The sequence below is a fragment of the Eupeodes corollae genome, chromosome 2 (assembly GCF_945859685.1).
Source record: "Eupeodes corollae chromosome 2, idEupCoro1.1, whole genome shotgun sequence".
Lineage (NCBI taxonomy): Eukaryota > Metazoa > Arthropoda > Insecta > Diptera > Syrphidae > Eupeodes > Eupeodes corollae.
The window spans coordinates 58,668,720-58,693,029 of record NC_079148.1 but is presented as its reverse complement, the minus strand read 5'-3'; the positions used below and the strand labels follow the sequence as shown (position 1 = coordinate 58,693,029).

At 34.8% G+C, this 24,310-nt stretch overlaps 1 protein-coding gene and 1 long non-coding RNA gene across 3 annotated transcripts in view; one reads left to right on the top strand and one right to left on the bottom strand.

The window, feature by feature from the left end:
* The window catches only part of LOC129948119 (uncharacterized), a 17,926-nt gene extending 4,928 nt beyond the window's left edge, over positions 1-12,998 (top strand). The window contains exons 1-3 of one of the 2 annotated variants that reach the window (XR_008781833.1): positions 11,970-11,988; positions 12,057-12,186; positions 12,244-12,998. This is a non-coding gene — a long non-coding RNA (uncharacterized LOC129948119). Of the gene's footprint in view, positions 1-11,969; positions 11,989-12,056; positions 12,187-12,243 lie in introns of those variants that run through there. The other variant, XR_008781832.1, reaches the window with a different exon arrangement.
* On the bottom strand, positions 3,196-24,310 carry LOC129948116 (myb-binding protein 1A). Its single transcript, XM_056058965.1, has 4 exons — positions 23,991-24,310; positions 23,724-23,918; positions 6,439-6,621; positions 3,196-6,371 (listed from the first exon to the last, which is right to left on the bottom strand). The coding sequence occupies exons 1-4, from the start codon at positions 24,204-24,206 to the stop codon at positions 3,285-3,287; spliced, it is 3,681 nt and encodes a 1,226-aa protein (XP_055914940.1). The 5' UTR covers positions 24,207-24,310; the 3' UTR covers positions 3,196-3,284.

The following is a 24,310-nucleotide window of genomic DNA, read 5'->3' as shown; positions in this document are numbered from 1 at the left end:
CCAACAGCTTTCTTAACCAAGTTATTCCAGCTTAAAGTTCTATTGATGATGATGATGATTGCTTCTACATACTCGTAGATATTCGAGCTACTTAGCTCGACTTTTTTTTCGCTGACGATAGTACTCTTAGCTTTTCATATACATTTTCAGACTCACAACCCTCCTCTTCGGATGTGGAACTGGAACGGCAAAATATGATTAGCTCATTAAATTCCGACCTACACAGCATTGTACAATGGGGAATAAAAAATCCTGTGGAATTTAATGTTTCGAAAACGAAATTCTGTCTTGCATCGTTAAAGCGAGATAAACCGTCTTTGCCACTATCTATGAGTGGCACTTGCATCAACGAAATGGAAAATCTTGACATCCTCGGAATGTGCATCATCAACCACCTTTTCTGGAGCGATCACATACGCGATATTGCCAAAAATGTTTCTTTCCGTCTGATCTGGCTACAATCTACAAAACCTATATACGTCCAAAACTTGAATATAACTCTCATCTCTGGGCTGGTGCTCCAGTAACTTATTTAAGCCTCTTGGACAGTATTCAAAAAAGAGCTTTTAAAATGATTGGTGACATTTACATCATCAACTCGTTTACATCACTCAAACATCGACGCAAGGTTTCTTGCCTCACCCTTTTTCCGTTATTTTAACGTACTATGCTCTAGTGAAATAGAAAGTTGCATTCCTTCCCTTAAACAATTTAGCCGTAATACCCGCGCTTCTAGGAATGCCCATCAGTTTACCCTTGAGCCCAACTTCGGCCCTACTATGAAGTACAGAGATTCTTTTTTTAGCCGTACTGCGCGAATGTGGAACGCCTTGCAACGCTCTATCTTTCACTGTCATTGCAATGTTCAGAAATTTAAAACCAATGTACACCGACACCTCCTATCCAACCCTTTCCTCTTTTCCTAATGCTCATACTGTGTCTTTGGCTTTTAGTGTTTGCTAATTATAAAACAAAAAAATAGAAAATTATCTCAGTCCATATAATCTTTTAGCTTTGACGAGAGATTTCGTTTTTAAACCATATTTGAGAGACCACAATGTTATAGTTGATTTTTTGAACATAATCATCAATCAATACAGTTTGAAAAACTTTTCAGTTACAGCAAATTATCAGCAGAGGGGTTTTCTTGGCAATAGTTAAATATTTTTAAAACAGTAGTATCGTATACTGAGAAAAGAGAAGGACTAAGTACCGAACCTTGGGGAACTCCAAAAGAAATTGATAAAATATCAGATATGTACCTGACCACTTCCATATCTCTTTTCCACTTTTCTTGATTTATATTTAATTTTGATTTTTTTTGAAGCGTTACATAAATATTGTTAGCCACCAAAGCAAGTAAACATTTTATAAGATTACTCTATGCAATAAATCTGAATGTCACAGGGAATATATTAATCGATAGGCTTTTCTTCCATTTTTTTAAATTTATAGAAAACGTATTTTTTTGCTGCAAAAATACAGTGCTCATATTTGTCATTCGTTCTCTGACGCGCTTTTATCTGATGAATATTTTAAAATTTAAGTCATCTGTCCATTTCTAATTTTTGTATAATGTTTTATGATGATTTTAAATCAATTTCACAAAAATGTTCTTAAAAATAAAAATGATTATGACTGATTTCATTGGAACAAACCTTTAAATTGTAAAATTATATCTAAACAAAACTAAAAATAAATACGTCCTACCTCATAACACTTCTTAAAATCCATTTTGAAAATCAGTTGATTGAGTTCAAAAAATTAGCATAAAGTTTACTATAAGTTTCTGGTTTGAACTTATGATGCAAATGGGATTACAAAAGTGCAAAAGAAGAAATACCTTTGGGCTTAAAATTGCTGCAAAATCATATCAATTAAGATTCAAAGAAGAAAATACAGAAGTATACATTTAAAATGCTACTTTGCAAGATAAAGATTTGAATTTATTGAATGGACCTTTTTGAAGTCGAGTCCAAGAAGATTCCTCCAAGCAAAATATCAAAAACAAATAAATACACACAACGTACGTACTGGAATATTGTCTTATGTCCAGAAAATCAACGCCAACGGTGTTTTTCCTTATGCCAAAGTACTCTGGTATATATGAGACTGTTTTTCAGAGTTTGTATAAAAGCAACATTAGTGCTTTGGAATACGTCCAAACTCTTTACTATATGACAAAGAACTCCTTAAAGCTGGTTAAGGAATAAAATAAATAAATTGGGTGACGCAACAGTGCGTTGAGAACTAGGGCCTAGTGACTTACAACTCTCAACCATTCCTGTATGCGAGTAAAGTTGTCAGGAATGGAGGGGACCTATAGTTTATATGCCGAATCCGAACGGCTAATTTGAGAAAGCAATTTTTCATGAGAAGATTTACTCTTGGAGAACTTGTCAATTACTCGCAAGAGGCAGTCCCCGTGAAAAGACTTTAGATGGCATAGGCAGGGAACGAACCCAAGACCTCTGGCATGACTGCATGACAGACCAACGCACTAACCATCATGCCACGGGTACTACTGGCTAAGGAATACTTTCAGTAAAATAGAGTAAATTTAATGGCTATACCATAGTTCTTTTATCTTAACCAAAGAGACTTTTTGATTGAATTAATAAAAGAAAGACCAGGAGTTTCATTTCTTGTTTTTAGGCTCATCGTGGGGTAAAAAGGACAAAATAAATATAAATAAAACTTAAAAGACATTCGACAAATAAGTTACTTAAGTGGTATGAAGATGCAAATTCTTTATCAAAATTAAATGCAGAAAGGATTAGTAGAATTAAAATATTTTAACCCATTTTAATCGTTAAATAATTTCTTACCAAAAAAATCGTTTCTGTTATTTTCCAGTATAAAATCTTTTTTTCGACGTACATTTTGCAAGTTGTTAAAAATTCAAATTTCAAGTTTAAAAAAAGCGGGATACTTTTGACTTAAGAAACTTTTTTCTAATACTGGAATTTTGCGTTGATAACAAGTAGAATAATTGCTTCAAAAACACTCCTAGATGCATACGTTTTAAGAAAAATGGAATTACAGGAATTTTCGAATGTCGAAAAACAAGCATCAAATTAAGTTTCCTTCATTCCTAATCCTTCGATAGGAAAAACAAAACCTTCTGAGGAATATAAGCATATAAAACCTTCACGTTACCTTTTTGGCCCACATCAACTTCAAAAATAAAAACTCTTATGTATTTACATGTTTTTTTTTTTCTTTATTAAATGTAATTTAATTTAATAATTATTACAAAAAAAAATAAAACCTTAATGCATTGCCTAATCTGAATCTTCCTCCTCGTCCTCCTGCGCAGAACTACTATCATCATGATTCGGTAAAATGTCGTCTGTTATCACAACATCCTCCGGCGTCGCACTGTCAAAATTGAAACCTCCATTTAGACCTTCAGAAAACGCTTTCATTCGTTCTTCTTTCTTCAACTTTTTGCCTTTTTTGAAAGATTCCGCTGCTGAATCTGAATTTTTCCTCTTTTTATTTTTATCTTTTTTGCTTGTTGTAACATCAACTTTGCTATTGTCTTCTTCTTCCTCCTCTTCGCTTACATCGCCATTTGTTAGTCCGTTTTGGACTGTTGCGGGATTCTTCAATGGTTTGACTTCGTAGGCAGTACAAAATCTGTTGTAACTTTGAGCCAAGTCCAACTGCACTCTACTTCTTATCTCTTGAACACAATCTTTACAAGAACTAAGCGAGCTGTTTTCGATTGTGTATTTGCTATGACAGCGTTTGGCGAAGAAGAACAAATCCATTAGAGTGTTGAATTCTTTTTGTGATATACTAGATGCCTTGGAAATTGCTTCCAAATGCTGGCATAGGATTGTTTCAATTTTCTTGAGGTGCTTCTTGGCGAGTTTAGAATTTTCGCTGATTAGTTTGTGGTTTTTGTAGACCAAACTAAGCGATTCTACGACTTGTATTCTCCTGAAAGTCCGTACGGACATTTCCATACCCTTTTCGGTCAAAGTGCTGGCAAGAGGCCAAACGCCTTGCCAGGGAAGTTTGAAAATATCACTTAACAGAGTAACGTTTACAGCAGGATTGCGTGTTTTAATGAAGTCTTCCAGATAATCGACAAGCAAGGCGAGAACCTGTTCGTTTGTACCTCCTTCACTCATCAGTTTCGCATTGGCAATTAGGAACATGCAACACTTGTTCTTCAATCGATTGTGGACATCGAACGCAATGGAGCGGGCCTTCTTTTCGATGATCAACCGAATGAAATCAACGAGGTTTGCTTCTGTCACATCCTGAACAGAGCTAAATTGTCGGAGGAGGGTTAGTTTGTTGAGTGTCTTCTCGACTTTGATCTGCAAGGGCTTGAGTTCTTCATCGGTGCAGAATTCTAGCATATTGAAGAGGGCTAACATTATTTCAATGGTTATGAGAAGACTGGGTTCGTGTTGTGTGTATATTTCCAGAAGGTCCAGGACTCGAATGCGGAAGTGCATAACTGTGGTGGTTTGCACTCGGTGGTTCTTGGATTTTTTGTTCTGGCTATCCCCACCGGCTTTCTTCATCGCTCCAAAGGCCGCAGCTAGAGCCTCGTCTAGCTTTTTACCTTCTTCTTCAGTCATGTCATTTAAGTCGATGGAATCTTGATCGTCGTCTTTGGGTATTGCGGAGCCCAGGGCTAGAGAAATGGCATTCCGAAGCTTATCTGACGCTGTGACTTCCTCTTCATCATCTTCGTCGTCATCGACTTCTTCATCTTCGTCATCTTCTGATGCACTATTGTTCTCTTCGTCGTCTTCAGAATCCTCATCATCTTTATTTCCGTTTTCCTTCTGTCCCTCTTCGTCGTCGTCGTCCTCCTCCTCTTCACCATCCTCATCATCTTCATCGTTCTTACCACTCAATGGATTCTGTCCGTCCTTCATGTCCAGCATGGCCAGAATCTGATGCACTGCTGTCAAATTCAAACTGTCACACAATTGAGGGAAAACCGTATTTACAATGTTTCTAAGGGCGCTGGCGTTCTGCGACAGCAAATGCAAAAACAAATCAATAACCACCTCGATCCACTCGGGTTCTGAATCTTCGCTGGACTTCTTCTTTCCCTTGGTCCTAGCCATGCACTTCTCCAAGTCCAAGATTGCCGTTTCAGCCATTTCTGGCTCCCGGAACAGCTGGAGGCCCATGTGCAGCAGGAGTATATGGAACACCAGTTGCAATTTTTTTTCGTTGCCATGGACTTTCTTCGAATTCTTCACCTCAGCATACATTTCGTTCCAAGCTTTGAGGACGTTTTCATTGATTTTCTGGCGGAAGAAGTTTGTAGCCTTCTTTTTTTGCAAATACTCATTGCAGGTATCCACCAAAGTCAAAAGAACTGCCTTCTCATCTTTCAAGGCTGGCACTTTCGACTGCAAGCTTGTGTAGAAAATGTTTTTCATGTGAACTCCGAAGTCTTTTTGCAGCTGACCTGCCTCACTGCGAGGACAAATCTCCCCCGAATTATTGACGTTAAATAGACCAATGGCCATGAAGAATTTGAGTTGTTCCTGACGCCAGGTGAAGGATTTCTGCACCGACTTGTGGGACAGCAGATGCTGCAACATGTATGCTGCATTTTGCCTTTCGAAATTAAGCCATGTTTCTGATTTGTTCTCAACGTTTTTGGGCAACCGATCAAGGAATATATCTTTGTAGGTCTTGAATATAGCTTGGATTCCGCTTTCACCCATGAATCCTATGATCTGGTGGACAATACGATTCGTTGTAAATTTTTCAATATTAAATGTTCCCGGATGAAGGATAAGCTTGTGGACAACTTCAACACGCTCTGCATCAGTAGCCTTTAAGCAGCAAGCTGATAGGTTTTCAAAGAATTCAGCGTAGAAAGCTTTGAATGTCTCGTCTTTCTTTGACTTGGTATTTTTTAAGCTAGCAACGATCATTTTTACAAAGTTCGGACTCAGAAGACGCGAAACCGGTGTTTTTTCGTTATCCAAATGAGCCAGAATGTCTGTAAGGAATTTCAGTGAAATTATCTCCTTCAGCCTGTTTGGCGTTTCTAAGAATGGATCGAATTGATTTTCAATGAATTCAACTAGTTTACTGCTAGTAGCTATATAGGCACCAAAAGCTTCCAAAGCCGGGTGTGTCAGAATATCTGAATTCGTATTGCCTACGAAAAGTCGCAACAAATGGGGTTCACTATCTGAATTGATCAATTTCGCACCACCGAGGTGCATCTTGAAGAATTGTTTGTCCACGACAGAGGGAAATTTTAGATGAGCCACAATTAGACAGTGTACGGTTTGCACTGTTTGCTTTGGCCATGGTTTGATGAGTTCTATTTGTAAAAGAGGCCAAACAGATTGCTCGAATTGTTCGACGGTGAGCTGAAATAAAAATAATTTTAATTTATTTATATACAGCGCATTCCGCATGTTCCAATTTGAAATTTACCTTTTCTATCATCTCTATAAGGAAGACATATGCCAGGGAGCAGTGGTATGTGCGGTGTCTGGAAGCTTGAACAAGAATATTTGTTATTTGTTCCAGATATTCAGCGTTGGCTTGACTAAGTCGTCCTGAACGGAGAACTGCTCCACAAACAAGGATCTTTCCAACAAACGCATCTGCATCTTCCTGTAAATGAAAACAATTTTTTTTTTAATTTTTGGCGAAATATTAAGAATACAGGGGCCCAAACCTTAGGGATTATAAAATTCTTTTTCTCAGCGTTTTGTAAAACTAAGCAAAGAACACATCAAAGAAGATGTTTAAATTATTAGTTGGAACAGACAATGTTTATATCATAAGCTCGCAAACATCACACTTAAAGGTTAATAGACAGGATGAACGGTATACGGCCAAGATGGCCTCTTTGGAAAATACCACATTCAGCAGCAAAATGCTTGAAAAACGATTCAATTATTGTACCAATTCTTAAATTGTACCTGGTTGGCTCTATATTTAAGGTAAGATTTGATACAAGCTAACAAAAAGAGTGAAAACGCAAGGGATTTAAGTTTCATTAAAATAATTGCGCGGTAAAGTTGGCCAACAGGTTAAGAAAAGGCGGTGTTTCTAAAGCGTTTTAACATTTTGAGAATATATTTAGCGTCTCATCTTTTTCTCACGAATTGCTATTGTTTAAAAAGTTTAGGAGTACAAAAAGTTAATTTACCTGTAGTTTGTTATGTTTGCCTTATTACCTTTCTTGGTTATTGGTTTAATAAATTACTTCTTCCATACACTGGGAAATTTTGAATATGGAAGCAAGGTGTTCTACTAAAGTATACTTATCTCCACTTTTTAGATATTATCGGGGCCGGCTGAGCAGTCATCATTCAATACGAAAAGAAGATCAAGGACCGTACTCTCTTCATCAACTACTTTAAGGCTTATAACACATGACTCTCCATAATTTGACCCAAAAGCGTTACAGATACCGACAGTTTTATCTAAAGAAGGTTATTGTAAGTGAAATCAACTAGTATCCCATCAGATTTTTTCCTTAAGTTTAATTTCTTGATTTCTTTAAGGATAGATTTTTTACTAAGCAATTTGTAGGGATTTCATAAAAGTTTGAACCTGCTTCGTTAATATTAGAAAACGTGAGGATCAGTAATTCTAGAATAGGTTAAATCCTCAGACAAAAATTTTAAATAAGCTCTTCTAAAGTCAAAATTATATAGGCAATCAAAGTAATTACTGACTTATGAAATAATGTCTAAAGGAGGGTAACTATCAAAGTTATCAATATAACTGATTTCTGAGCTTGATTTTAAAACAAGTGAGTTGAGTTTTTATCAAGAAAATATACATAGTCTAATGCCAAGACCCTAAACTTTTTGGAGGAATGTAAAAAGATTGAATTAAGCCAAGTTTTCGTCAAAACGAACACATCGTGATTGATTGATAGTTAAGAAAAACGTCAGCAGACTTAATGAGACGTCACCTTACGTTTTGATAGAAGAGGGCAAGCCTGATTGGGTTTTGTATGAAACAGCCTTTTTTTTTGATTTTGAGTTAATTCTTTAACTAATGTCTCTAGGGAAAAATATTATTATTAAAAATATAATTGAGAATGAGAAAGGTGGAATTCGTTACTTGTTTAGAAGAGGAGACAAAACTATGATTAAAGTAAAACAAACATTTGATAGAGTTTGGCATCAAGCTCTCTTATCGAAAATGCGTGCTTTTGGTATTGATGAATCTCTTCTTTGTTGGGTTAGAAATTACCTTTCGGACCGTTCAATTCAAGTAGTATTGGACGGGTTCAAATCTGATATCCACAATATAAACGCTAGTATGCCCCAGGGCTCCGTTTTGTCTTCAACTCTCTTCCTCATATTCATGATCTTTTGTCTGAAACTTCTAACCCACTACATTGTTTCCGCTTTTCATATTCCTTTTTAGATTCTCATCTTTGTTCTTCGGGTGTGGACTACCAACGAAAGCGTATGATAAGCTCATTAAATTCTGATCTTGACAGCATTGTTCAATGGGGATTCAATAACCGTGTAAGGTTTATTGCTTCGAAAACTCAATGATGTCTACTCACACAGAAGCGTAACCCTCCCCCAATAGGTTAGATTAGGTTAACGTGGCTGCGAATTTAGAATCCACACACTTAGGCCAAAAGAAAGGCCCATACTTTTTACTAGTCGAACCATTTTGAGCTTTTTATAAAGCGACGAAGATATTTGATATCCTTTTTAGCTAGTTCACTGGGATTATCAAAAGAGTAGTCTCCCAGATGAAGTTTGCGTCTTAGTGAAAGAGCAGGGCAAGTACAGAGAAGGTGAGAGATTGTTTCCTCTTCTTCTTCGTCCATACAGCTCCTGCAGAAGTCATTTGAGGCTACACCAAGTCGTATTGCGTGTCTGCCTATAAGACAGTGTCCCGTAAGCCTGCTTTGAGATAACAAGTCTTTAGAGCGCTTAAGGTCCAGTGAAGGCCATATGAGTTTTGTGGCTGCGCATGTTGGTAAATTGTGCCACCTAGAGTTTGATATCGCAAAAGCTGTTTCTTTTAGCAGAAGTTTACATGTAGCTATCAGTATACCTATCTTCTCCCTTTCAGGTGAAATAGGCATGACGGTTCCGTTTTTAGCGAGTTCATCGGCTCTACAATTTCCGTGATGTCTCTGTGCCCGGCACCCAACATAGGTGAATGTTAAATTGCTGCGCCATCTCCATAAAAGACAATCGACAATCAATGGCCGTTTGAGATTTGGTTAAGACACCGTCAAGAGATTTAATAGCAGCCTGACTGTCAGATAAGATGTGGATATCAGAAGTTGATATCACGTTTTCTCTTAGCCAGGAGAGAACCTCTTTGATCGCTAAAATTTACGCTTGGAAGACGCTACAATGATTAGGGAGGCGGAATGAGATGCTTAGATTACGCTTTCCTGAGTACACACCACTACCAACTCACTCAATTGGCTTGGATCCATCTGTATAAAAATGAATGCTTTTGTCATCCAGGAGTTTTTGTCTTTCCATTCATCTCTGGATGGAATGGATACCTGGAAGTTTTTTACAAATTGGGTACACCTTTTATTGAGTACTTTTTTTGAGGATTAATGAAATAATAAATCAGCCCATCTTGTGAACATATTGAGTGCGTTTTGGAGGAGGTCTCTCAGTGTATTAGGATGTTCCCCTGTGACGGCGATAGCAACATCATCGGCATATGCAACCACTCTGTAGCCTTCCCTCTCAAGGGATATTAGTAGTTCGTTAACCACTATGTTCCACAGGAGAGGGGACAAAACACCACCTTGCGGAGTGCCTCTACTGACAGACCTTTTTGTGCAAAAATCCCCCAACTTAGAGTTGATGATCCAGCTTTTTAGCATTAGATTAATCAACTCAAAGATTGATTATTCGACGTTTAAGGTCGTCATAGCAGTAGTGGTAGCGGATGTGTCAACGTTGTTGAAAGCGCCCTCACTATCCAGGAAGGCCACAATAGTATATTCCTTTTGCCCTAGGGAGTATTCGATAGTTCTTACAAGAGTGTATACAAGGCTGTTTCTACCGATTTCCTTTTGCAGTAAGCATGCTGAGAATTTGATAGTCTCTTATCAATGCTATTACGTATATGGATATCGATCAATCGTTCCAGAGTTTTAAGAATGAATGATGATAGGCTAATAGGTCTTAGGTCTTTAGGGTTGACATGTGAGCATTTGCCCTTGGGAATGAAAACTCCCTTTACATCTCTCCATCGCTGAGGTATATAGACCAGATTTATACAACTTTTGAAGATCATCTCAATGATGGACAAAGTTATATAAATGGTAAGTTGTAGCTCAGCTCGTACGATTTGATCTAGACCTGGAGATTTATAAGGTTTGAAACTATTCAGAGCCCATGTCAATTTTAAATTTGTTAGCTTTCATTCTGTACAGCTGTTATAAAATAAAGGACATGTCTCCCAATATTAATTTGCCATGGATTGAAATCAATTGTTTCTATAATTTATAAGCTCATTGATTTAACAAGTTTTACGAAGAACCAAATCAGTTCTTTTTCTTCATAAAGTTAACGAAGTTTTCCATTGCTATTATTTTCAATTCAGCTTTTCAAGAGGCCTTTGCTCGGAGCTGTTTAATTTTGACAACAAATTGTAGGTCCCTTCTTTAACAACCCTGCTCATGTATGAAGCATAAAGATATTTACATGCTGGGCTCACTAAGTTATATAATTTTGTATTATTTTTTTTAAATAAAAACTGATCTTGAACAGTTGGACAGTTAAATTTATTAATGACAGTTTAAGTTATCAAAGCTGAAAAACAAATAAATTTACACTTAGAAGAGTTGTCTTTCTTTATCATAAGCACAGTGCATTTCAACCTTAAGTGTAAAATGATGTGCATTTCTGGTTTGCCTCGTGTTACATGTATACTTATTTAAGCGAGGAATATTGTTGACCCCTTCAAAAAACATCTACTACGAAAAAAAAACAATCTTTCGTTACTTATTCTGTCTTATCGCAGGACCCATCGGAGAAAATTCGTACTACAAATGACAGAAAGGAATAACATAGCTCCATTTGTAACTTAAGTATTGCCACAGAATTTTAAACTTGAGCTAAGAAGTGTGCCATGTCACGTAGTACAATTCCTTTATAATCGATGCGTAGATTAATGTGATAAGAAAGATTTTTTTTTAAGCTTATTTATCTATAAAAACGCAACATTAATAATTTTTGATTGCTTAAAAACAGTAATAAAAGAAACAAAGACATTGAGTATAAAAATTTCAATAAAATCAATAAGCCTTGTTGAAGACCCTCAATAAGTTCCATCGTAAGAATGTCGTCAAGTTTGTTTGAATAAACAATTTATTAATCCTGACCACTTTCATAACTCCATACTACCTTCTCCTTGACGACCTAGACAAAAAAATATAAACTAAACAAACCTCCTTTAGTCTTCCAATAACACACTACAAGTATTGAGTTGAGACTGGTACGAGTGAATACCTCCACATAAATGGCATTGACCTCAAACATAAACTAATCCTAACTTTCTAATCACTTCCACATTAACATACTTATTTTCTTTTTTTCATTTTCATTTTTATGTTCGCCAATTTGTATTTATGTATATTTATTCATGAAAATCAAAACTACCATCCCCCAAAAAAAAAGAAAACAAGCTAGTTTGTCCCATCTTTCACGTCACTTATGTATGGTCTTACCGCCCACCCTACCTGTTTTCGAATAGGAATCTCGTGTTTATCACAAGAGGTCTTTTACTTGAATATGCAAGCAAAGCAGACACGGAAAGAGTTTACTGTTTGTTTGTTTATTCAACAACATTCCTATCGATTTAGCATGTTTATAAAACTACTCAGTTGATAGCAAAAATAGATCAAGTTTCAATAAGTTATATCGATATTTTCATGGGTTTCCTCGACGACTACGACGAAGCTGCTAGGAAGATTGTTATTTCCCAAAAAGCTCAATTCAACGCTGACACACTAAGAGATATGTGTGGAAATAGGACTTTTGTTTTTTCCTTCCCCGACAAAATCTAACTGTGTCACATTTTTATTTCAGTTGTCGAAGGTGCGTGAATCATTGAAGAGCTGAACTGCTTACCCTTAATCAAGTAAAGTGTGGTCAGGATAAAGCAACAAATTTTCAAACTAAATTCTTAGAACCAAAACCAAACCAAGATAAAGAAAATGTAAGTTAATAAAGTAAAGTTTTTGGAGATATCATTTAAATTCTTTGTATTTTAAAGAAAATGCCACATCACTGCGTTCTAACATCTTGCTCTAGCCATTACAACTGCATACATGACATCCACATTTGCTACCACAAATACAAGTACTGCAGCCATTCCTGCTGTACCTGCAGTTGCTATCACCGACATAGATGCTGCTATTGTTGGAGAAGATCAACATCAACTGACCGTTTATTTCATTCCATTTAGATAGTAGACAAAAATCTCCAAAACACCCATGTACGTCATTAGGAAGATAGTTCAAAATACGACTGCACATTTTCGATGGAATTCAACAACCAACACAGTAAAAAAAAGGAAGATACAAAATATTCATCAAATCATCGTCAATCAAAGTACAAAGCACCAAAATCCAAACCTTGTGTCATTCTTCTTTGCTATGAATAAAGTGTGAATCGATATAACACAATGCACTCAAATAGAGGAAAACAAAATATTCAATTATTAAAAAAAAAAACAAGTTCTTCAAAAGGTTTTTGATGCATAGAAAACCTGACACGAAGGAAGTTCCATAATTGAATAGTTATCAAACAGATTTTATCAAAAATTGTACGTGTATTTATATAATTTGTGAAAAAAGGATCCTTTTAAATAGTAACTCATTTGCAGAACACATTTTCAAGGTATCACATATGAACTTATAATATTTTATATTTTAATAATAAGTTTAAGTGTTATTATTTCCTAATTTGCCTACGCTTAAGCGAGTTTGATTTTTTTTTTTGTTGAAATCACATTCACTCGATTAATAAATAAATATTAACTATTAATAAAAAGCTTGTTTTCTTTTGCAATTTAGGGTTTTTATCGCATTCTAGAAACATTGGGTGAGTAATGGTAAATAAAGTGTATTAATAATAGTCGACCGTTCCAAGGATCTTAACATTTTTAGGTACCACAGTCTTAAAAACGTTAAATAAAAATTGCAAATTTTAATATTCAAACTATTTGCGGACGTGGTTAGAAGCATCATATCGACACTTGATTGATAAGAAAAAACTTGATAACATTTTTACAAAGCGAATCAAAAAATGTGGCAAATTTTCTTCAATACTAATAAAATAAAACAGTAAATTCAATACATTTTCCAAATTTTAGATACTATGTTCATTATTTTACGAAAATTGACACTTTTCTAGCTTCCAAAATATGCATAAAGAAATAATATTAAATAAAAAGTCTATAAACATTTTTTGCCGTGACATTTAAGTTGTTACAAAATCGAATTTTACTACACTTTGATTTTGAGGACGAAATTTACATAGTTATTGAAAGTCTTTGAAGTTCACGAAAAAAAAGTTTACTTAGAAGGATAGTGGTGTATAATCAAGGTCTAGTAATATTTATGTTTGCATAATCAAGGTTAACATTGAATGTGCAGCAAGTAGTTGCGGATTTTCTTTGTTTCTGTTTTTTTTTTTAGGTGAAAATCAAAGAAGACAAAAAGGTTTAAGTATACAAACGAAAAGTTATAAGAAAAGTAATGTGGAATGAAATTAAATTAACATCGAATATTTTTGATTGAAACATAATCAATAAATTAATTGCACTGCTACCTTTTTGGTGCGGCTTATTCCATTTCACGAATTGCAAACATAGTTTCAATCATCATAAGACGGCAGAATTTAATTCAACTATAAACGAACGAGCCATTTGTTTCCAAAACTTGACTATTTTGGTGTTTTGGTTTAATAGATTCACAACAACCTAGAAATTGTATAAATAATCTTGATATTTACATACATAGGTTAGGTTAGGTTAAAGTGGCTGTCCATGATGGAAACGGACACACTTAGGCCAGTTTATGGCCCATTGTGATACCACATGAATCTTGAGGCTTCCTCCTAAGCTCAATGGAACTAGTTTGAGTCCCTTACGAAATGTGAGAGGCTGATTATGCTGATGTGATTTAGATCGTTAAAGAAGAAAATCCTAGGTAATTCTTGCGTTGCTAGAGTATGGCGTGTACAGAGAAGGTGAAGAACTGTTACATACTGTTTACACAAATCAGTCGACAGATTCAATTCACAAGTATCAAACCGGATGAAGTTGGCAAGCATTTGTATACTGAAATCATTTACATTAATAGTTTTTTTTGGCATCTCGGGTATCAACTCATTTTTTAGCAATCTAGGACGAAGGACTATGGCCAATGACTGGCGTGTAGTAAGACGACTTGGATTTAGATACCTACCCTGCCGTTAAAATAATAAGGAGCTCCGGACCAAGCTCTTTACGGTCTCTTAGATCACCATGATCTAGGTAGAATTCTTCAAGCAAAAATCTTAGATAAGCACTTAAAAGATGGAATACAATTTCGCTATTTTTTTGGTCTCTTTAGAAATCATAAGCAGGAACTCCGAACCGAATTGCTAGCTTGCAATATCATTTAAGACACGTATTCAGATGCAACTTATTGCGATTTTGTTCACAATTGTTCAACTTGGAGGAAATTATTGAAAATTGTCTTTTTTTACTATTTAACTATATAACTCTCACTTTAGAAGTTTAAATTCGAAAGAAGGCTGGCTTTTAGTTTTAAAAATTTTCCTGGGATTTTTAAGAAAGCCAGTCTTAACTATTGATTTGACGTTTTTGAATACGGTTTTTATTTATTTAAATTCTGAAGCCCCCTTCTATGCAACTCTATTCTACTTTTGATTCTATTCCGAACTCATTTCCGGTTCTAGATTCATATCGACTACGTATAAAAGTAGAATCGGATGCCGGTTATACCAACAATTTTGTACTTTCGTACGAGTATCGAGTTGTTTGACAGTTAAAAAAACACACATTAAACTTGTGTACAAGATTAATTATTAAAAAAATGGACACCTATGGAATTTGGTTAAATTTGCAAAGAAATGAGGAACGGTTAGCAAATTAAACGCAGAAGAATAAGAGATAATTCCAACACAATGGAGCTGAGTGAAGAAAGGTTTGTACATACATACAGTTTTGTTAATAAAAATAGCAGTGCTCTCAAAATAAAACAAAAAGACCTTCAATATCAACGTTATAATACATTCCATTAAACTTCTAATAACAAACTAAAATATTTTATTTATAATAACAGAAAATAAGTATTATCGATTTTTTAACGTTAGCTTTGACAAATAATGATAGCTTACAATTAGTTCTTTGTTGCATAACCATTATTTTTTATGATGCTTCGCATCTATATGGCATCAAATCCACTAAAACCTGACACCACCCAATTGGTATTGCGTTCCACGAATCACCCACTGCTTCCCAAAATTCTTTCGAATTCTTGGGGTTTGCTTTAAGAACTGCGTTCTTAACATTGATTGAGCGGGTCTCTCCATAAGGATAACTTCTGCGCAAACCATGGTTTTGACTTTTTTGACGTATTCTTTGGGTCATAGTCTAGTTGGTATACCCAACCAACGGCATTTCCTCCTCAGAATAGGGTAACATAACCTCCTCGAGAATGTTCACATACTCGATAGCATCCCTTATACCCCCCATGAGATAAATAGGCCCGACCCCGTAATTTAAAAAGCAAGCTCATATCATAATCTTTCCTCCACCATGCTTCAGTGTTTTTATAGTGTACCGTGGATAGAATGCTGCATTATAGGGTCTTCTCACATATTCTCGACGACCCTTGGACCCAAAAAGGACGACTTTGCTTTCATCGCTTCACAGAACATTCGTCTATTTCTCTTTTGCGCTTTAACAAACTCCATTATCTTTGCCACATGCCTTTTCGTCAAAAATTTTACCTTGCGTGGACTTGGGGCCGGTAGCTTCGCTCTTAAATGACGTCTTCGTATTGTGACAACGCAGTTGACAGTTGAAGTCCATTTCTTTTTTTCCTAGAGCCTATGAAAGGGTTCTGTTTTGCTAACTGAACAATTTTTCTGTCACTTTTTTCAGTAGTCAAGCTTTTTGGGCCTCGCGTTTTCGATTTATTTAGCCATTTTAAGACGTTACTGATCGTTTTTGCTGAGCAGCCTAGGGTGTCTTAAATATTTTGGTAGGTTTTTCCCTCCAAACGCAGTTTTCGAATTTCTTCGGTGCAGTGTCTTGACCATCCGATCGTTTATTTTTGAGCTAATATTTATTAATTTTTTATATGCTAGTAATAAAAAAATTGATTTTTTAACACTTTTTAATTATAAAATCAAAAGCACTGCTATTTTTACGAAAACGAAAGACCGTTAAATGCAAGTAACATGTCAATTTAATTTTTATTGTAAGAATTTCCGTTCTTAAAATAATTGACAATCTAATAAAATTTGACCAGCACTGCTATTTTTATGAACACAACTGTATATGTACGGTAGAGTATTTATACACATTATTAATATAAAATATATACTTTTGTTTTAGTTTTGTTAAGAATTATCGTCTTTCTAAAGACGGATTTATGTTTTTACTTATCATCCGACATGACTACTCGCAGAAGACAAAATGCTGTTCCGATTATCATTAAATTATCAGCAGCATTGAAGTTTTTGGCAACAGGAGGTGGTGGTGACAAGCACGCTGGACTTGCATAGCAAACCATTTCAAAAATACTTGCCGAAGTTTTGACTTTAATCGAAAGTCATGTGCCCGCTGATGATGAATTTTGAAATGAATGAGGAAGAGAAACAAAAGGTCAAACGCTATTTTTGACAAAAACGACGAATTCCTGGTGTAATTGGGGTGGTACAATTCATATTCAATTGATTCGCTCGGCTATGAGTGAGCATCTCTTACACTTTGACAAAAAAAACATCGCTCCCGAACTTATTTGATGTAAAGTGATTATTTTGCCTTTTTTTGAATTCTACTTTCCGAGTTACGCAGTTCCTCATTTATTCGAAAGTTCATAAGAACACAAAATAACAATAAAATAATGCTACAATGTAATTATTTCGTATTGTACGGTATTTCCTCTTATCAGATGGCAACGAGTCTTTTATTAATTCGAGTACTATCATTATCGTCCACTTCGAATTATTCGAATTACGAAAAAGTTAGATAAAGTCGCGTCATACTAATTGGTAAGATCAACACGTTGAAGCATCTTGTATTGTTGTTTTTCGAGATAAAAGTTTTCTTCATCGTCGCTGCCTGATAATGCTGGCCAAACCCCCCAGATGAAGTTAACACGAAACATTGATGTAAAGAGCAAACAGGCAAAAACAAGATTGAATATCAAAAATCAAACATAATCCCAAGTTTGCTCCATTAACTTCTACTGTTTTGGACAGTTGAGAAACTCTAAAAATGATCAACTCGAAAGTTTAAAATCAAAAGTTGAGAGCGTCAAATTTGAGAAAGATAAAAATCCTCAAGTTAAGTTCAACTTCGAGTGAATGAAATTGACCAACGTTTGATTTCTTTTACTATTGCTAAACTTGAAGCAAACTCTCAAGTTGATAAACTTAAGATTTGATAAAAACGCAAATTGAAATTTACATTACATTACACACTACTCGGCATATAAATGTACAGAGTAGAGAACACAGCACCTTAAGCGACTAGACTATGTAAGGTGATAACAACACAAGACAGAAGGACAGAAATTGAACTAGTAATATGGACGAAAATGGAGACTTTACTTTTGTGGGACAGCAACGAACATCTGTTATAGATTTCAGTCTAATTAGTGGAGATTGGAAGTCTTACGTCACAGACTTTGAAATTGGACAGTTACCTTATTCAGATCACCTTCCAATAATTGTGTCCTTTCAACTTGATAGTATTATGAGCGAGGATGAACATGAAGTTACTTCCTAAACTAGCGTGGTCAGAGGCAAAAGGAAACAATTATCGAGATAACTTAGAAAACTTGCTAAGAAATCAAGAAATAGCCAACTTTGATCAACTAGAAAATGTGATTAAAACAGCATATCCTATTTCAAACCAGCAGAGAAAAGGTACTAAGTTATTTGTCGAACCATGGTTTGATAGTGAGTGCCTTAATACAAGGCAGAAATCATTTCCGAATTTTCCAGCGCAACAGTAGTAATTTCAACATAAAACAATACATGGAAGCAAACAAGTTGTTTAAAGAGCTATGTAAACACAAAAAGAAAAAATATTTTGAAATGGAAGCCCAAAAACTGGCGAGCTGCAGAAATTTCGCTGCATTTTGGCAATCGGCATGGAAACATAACGGTGTACAATACACAATTGGTCGAACCTTAATTCTGATGTTTTATCCCGGGACTTCAAATATGCTTCTGAATCCAGTTATGAACCGGGTTGTCATTCATTATGCAGCTCCAGGAGTCGAGAATCAAATCCTTGATCAACGAATAACTTCGGATGAGGTGAAACTGGCAGCTGAGGGCCTTAAAGATAGAAAAGCACCAGGGTCTGATTGAATACCAGCTGATTTCTATATATATGCGAATAGCGGCCTTCTTGAAAGTTTAGCTCTCTTGTTCAATAATGTTTTTTAAACAGGCGTGATACCGCTTCAGTTCAAGGAAGCACTGATTTTTCCTATATACAAGAAAGGATGTGCATCGGATCCAGCAAACTATCGAGAAATTTCGTCAACATGGATAAAAGAAAATAAAAAATTAAAAGAATTACAAGACAAGGGTATTCAACTGTTGATCATATATTTGTGCTGAGGAGTATTGCAGATTCATTTTTAGACCAAGACAAAAAACTCTACGTGTTCTTTATTTACTTCAAAGCTGCGTTCGATACTGTGGATCGTAAATCGCTAATCTATAAGCTGTTCGAAAAAGGAATGTTTTTGAAGTTCGGCAGACTAATTGAAAACATATATGATGACACTCGAGCTGCTGTGTGGAATGGTGAAGAAAAGTCTGATTGGTTCCAATTTGCATCAGGGGTTAGGCAAGGTTGCACACTAAGCCCGCTTTTATTTGCAATATTCATAGAGGATCTAATCGACTAGTTGCCCGGAGGTATTGTTTATGCGGGGACGCTGATTAAAGCTCTGCTATTTGCAGACGTACTGCTCGCATATACTCCAGAATCACTTCAACTAATTATTAATCGGATACACGAATATTGCAAACGTTGGGGATTAATTGCCAATTTAGAGAAGTAGAAAGTGATGATCTTCAAAAAACGTGGAGGGACAAATTGCGCAAACGAAAAGTAGAAATTCAATGGAGAATTGATTGAAGTGGTTAAAGAGTTTAAGTACATAGGAGTTACCTTCACGAAGTACTTAAGTATGGACAAACACTTTAGTGAAAAACTTAATAAAGCTAAAATGGCGATAAGCCTCACATGGAAAAAATGTTTCACGAACGAATGTGTGGCTCATAGTAGCAAATACAAAATTTTTGAAACGGTAGCAGAATCCATTATGCTTTACGCTGCACAAACTTGGGGAAGTAAATATTATGAAGTTGTGGAAAAGCTATTGCGCTTCTATATTAAACGAGCATTCCACCCCAACACACGGAACTATGTCATAATGCTAGAAACGGGAACTTCTTCACTTTTTGTGAAAACATTAAAACTGCAAGTGGATTACATAATTAGAAGCTTAAATTTGGCAGACTATCGTTTACCCAAAATATTAGCTCTTAAGGAATTGGCAGAAAATTATGGAATTAATTTGGTTTGTAATGTCGAGGACCTTTAAAAATTAAAAAAGGACATGTACCAAATTATTTCCGAGGTAGATGAAGCAGCTAGAACCAAGTACATGGATGAAGCTTGAAACTCCTTACATCGTACGGTCTACTGCCACAATTTGCAGCAATTAAACTACTTCCGTGATGAGCTTAGTGTCGGGAAATATCTATGATGGTCAGACTACGAGCTGAAATTCTAAACCTGAACTATATACCGCACAGAGCAGATCTTCCAGTCATCTGTAATATATGCAACAGGATGGAGAGGGAAGACGTTGTGCATTTCTTGGGAAAGTGTCCTACTCTGAGAGAAACGAGAAGATTGGAAAAGATTTTCTAACCATTCAGGAAGTCATATTCGAATTAAATCAAATGAATGTTTCTAAACTGTATCAGTTCTGTACAATTGCTTTAAGATATCGAAATAGAATCTTACAAGGACTTTTTTGATGAAAGACCTTTTTTATTCTTATTATTTTGTGATAATTGTTAATAAAAATAAATTAAAAATCGCTAATTATAAAATTTAAAGTCAAATTTAAAAAATAAATAATATTGTAAAAGTTTCTATATAGTCAATTCGGCAGACGGCAGATAGCCATGCCTAATGATTTTGTTTTATATTAAAATGTTATATTAATTTTATTAATTATGAATAAAATAAATTCTAAATCTAAAAAATCTAAGAATCAGAAGGACAGAAGAGAAAGAACAACAGACAGAAAGAACACATGACAACAGTACGCGGTAGATTTCGAGACGGTCCTCCATCTGTCTACTTACCACGCTCACTGATGCGGTTTTGTTGATCGATGGGAACCGAAGCTTTATCAGTTACTAGGCCGTTGCCTAAAATTGAAATGTATTTCTATTCACTTATTTTTTTCCTAACTATGTGGTTGAAAATCTAAACTACTACTTTTAAATTTAAAACTATCCTTAGGATACTTTTGAAGACAAGGTTAAGTATTTATAAAGGTAAAATACTGTATCGAAAAAGGTCAAGGGGTTTAATTTCATCGATTGAAGGATATGAAGGATTGTATATAATATGCGGTTCAACTTCTCCCAAGACGTTCCTGATTAGTCGGAGTTAAAATGATCCCTCGAGAATTTTGGTAGTTATTGAATTTAAAGGTGGCGGACGCCGTACAAGAATTCGTTTAAAATAATTTTTTTTCTACTCAAAGTTAACATTTTGGGAACCACTCGCTTTTCCGACTTTTTACGTTCACTTCAAATGTCAAAACCTTGGCAAAGGATAAGTTATTTTTTCACTTTTCTTAGTATTACATCATCTTGAGTTTCCAAAACGCTCGCTACAAATATTCGATACGTTGTTTTATAATGAGTGTTTCAAGCTACATTCGTTTTAAATAATAAGTATTTTAATTCATGAAATTCCACTTAAATATTTAGGAGGAGATTGTGTGTTGTTTTTTTGATCTTCGGATTTCAGACGAGTACACATTCAACTATTTCACTTTTATAATGCAAATTAAAATTAATTTCGGAACTCTTTCAACAAAATTTTGGTATTATTTACATATTATCAAAACAAACAAACAGAAATCAATATTTCTACATCAACTCCCAAGTTTGCTCTTTAACTTCATTTTTTTCGGAAGTTATGAAAATGTATGGCTGAATCACAAACACGCTTCAGCTTCGTCTGCGTTACGATGGGCCTGCTTCGAGTTAGTTTTGAATGAAATTTCGATTATTTCATCCTTCCAAAAAGCAAATATTTAGTTTGATGCCATTTTTTTACAGCTTTTGAGCTGTCAGACAAAACAAATGTTCAGAAAATTGAACTAGAGCTTCCGTTTGGAGTCACATTACGTTCTTTTCGTTACGATTGTCAAATGAAACGTGAGGTCGAATCTTGATTGGGATAGCATGCATTGAATTCGTAAACGTCAGGTGAAACTGAAGCTAGAGCGTGTTTGTGATTCAGCCATTAAAGTTGATTAACTTTAGGGTTGGAAATGGCTATTTGTTTTTGAAAAGAAGGTTCTAGATAAAGTACCAAACAGAAAAAGTTCTAACAAACCTCTTAGCGTGGGTAGCATCTTTTCAAATATTTTGTTTTTGCGTGTAGATATTTTCTTAATTCACGCAGATTTTATGTGGAGTTGGTATAAACTAATCAATCTTAATTTCTGTATATATGTATGTATGGAAAAGACATTCAAGATGTCAGACTGCGGTAATCTTAAATATTTTCTTGGAATTAAGATTGATGTTCATGAAAACGAAATACATTTATCGCAAGTATCCAGCATTGAAAAAGTTTTAAGCAAGTTTAGAATGGAAGAATGTAATCCTACTAGAACCCCGATGGAAAAAAGGACTACAACTTAAAACCATAACTGAAATTACTCTTGACAAGCCCTACAGAGAATTGTTTGAAAGCTTAATGTATATTATGATGTGCGTTAGACCGGATATACATATGTTTTCCAACATATACCATCAGAAATTCATTGGCAAGCTCTCAAACGAATTGTGAGATTTTTTAAAAGGGACTAAAAAGAAAAACAAATTGTTTTCGAAGAACCTAGTCCTAATCCTTTGATTGGATATGCTGATGCTGACTGGAGAAGTGATGTAATTGATAGAAAATTAGTATCTGGATATACGTTTAAAGTTTATGGATGTACTGTGTCATGGTCTAGCAAAAAGCAAACTACTGTTACCACTTTTTCAAGTGAAGCAGAGTATATGGCCCTTAGTGCTGCTACATCTGAAGTCATTTGGATCCGAGGCATATTACAAGACCTTAAACAAATTAACATGGAACCTGCAATAATTTACAGACAAGACAATAAGGGAGCAAACGGTCTAAACATTTAGATATAAAACACCACTTTATTCGAGATCACATTCAAAATGGACTGATTGAAATGAAGTCTATAGGAACAAAGGATCAACTTGCAGACGTTCTTACAAAATCCCTTGATTCAACACGTTTTGAAGATTTATGTTTAAGACTTGGTTTAAACGATTGAGAACGGGTATTGAAAAACATAAGCAATCGTTTTTAATATTTAATATTATGAGAAAATTAGTTGTCACAAATTTTCTTATTCCGATTTCAAACGTTGTTAATACAACATCTTTCTTTGTTAGAAGAATAAATATATTATATCCTGTTTGTAAAACAATAAGACTCAAATAAATAGTTTTTAATTAGCCAACATCTTTCTTCAATACGATCTTTGTTTGTTTTTCTAGTCTTTAATTGTTTTGTTCAAAAAAAAAACATTGTTTATAATTGGTTATTTATTTATAATTTTTTTTGTTTAAAGCAAAAATGTGTTTTGAAAACCTTTCTATTTTTTTAAGTCGAGGACAAAATTAGTGATTAAGGTTTGAAACCCTTTACAGCCGAAAGTGTTTTTTTTAATGCCTAGGAAATTAATTTTGTAATCTAAGTAACCCATAAACAATTTAAATTTTAACTAGAACGAATATTTATTGACTTCTATTTGGAAAGCGAATTAAATCTACCTTTAATTTTTCTTGAAAGAAGATTTCAAAATTTCCAAATTTTTGTTTTTCTCTTTAATTATATGTAAGTAGTTCTAAATTAATCAACAATAATTTCAGAGACCCTAGAAAGGTCAAGTTTGTATAGTTATTCAATAATCACTTTGGCTAAAACTATGAACTAAATCAAATTATTGAAGAAAGAATGCAATTGATTTGAGTCATAACTCTGGTGTTTTAAAAGTTAAAGATATTTTGGCAAATAGTTTATTTATCCATAGTTCTTCGGTGTTGTAAACCTCTAAGAAAAATTCAACAGAAGAGGCAATGTGGTACAGCCAAAGAATTTTAGAAGAGACCTTCTGATCATTCCCAACCTTAAATATTATGTATACATACCTTGTTCGATATTGAAGTACCAACATTAAGTTCCTTCTGCACTGTTTTAATGACATCTTCTATGCTCACATCATCGGTGGTTGTAGTTTGCAGAAATGCAACTAGTGTTGTAAAGAATCCTGCCCGAGAAGCAGACGTGGACGCTCCAACACCACGACAAAGTCGTTTCAAACAATACGAAATCTCTTTTTTGCGCTGAAATTTACAACAAAACAAATGATTTATTTAATTGGGGTTACTTTTAAGTAATAATAATATTTAGTATACTTTATCGTCATCCTGGGATTTAGATAATTGTTGCAATAATTGTGTTCCAGCATTTATTCGAACGTGTTCACTGTCGTTTGTTAAATCATTGAAATATTTAAAAATTGATCCATCAACAATTTTAACTGGCTTTTCGGCAACTTCGGTTTTATCTTCTTCTTTATTATCTTTTTCAACATCGTGTTGTTCAACGTTTTTTGGCTTTTTAACTTTCATTTTTTATTAAATTTATGTCGAACTTTTTATTTTGCAGAAAAACATAAGACAACGCGAAGTTGAAATGTGAAGAAGCTAGGAGCACGAGCACATGTGAGTTTTAA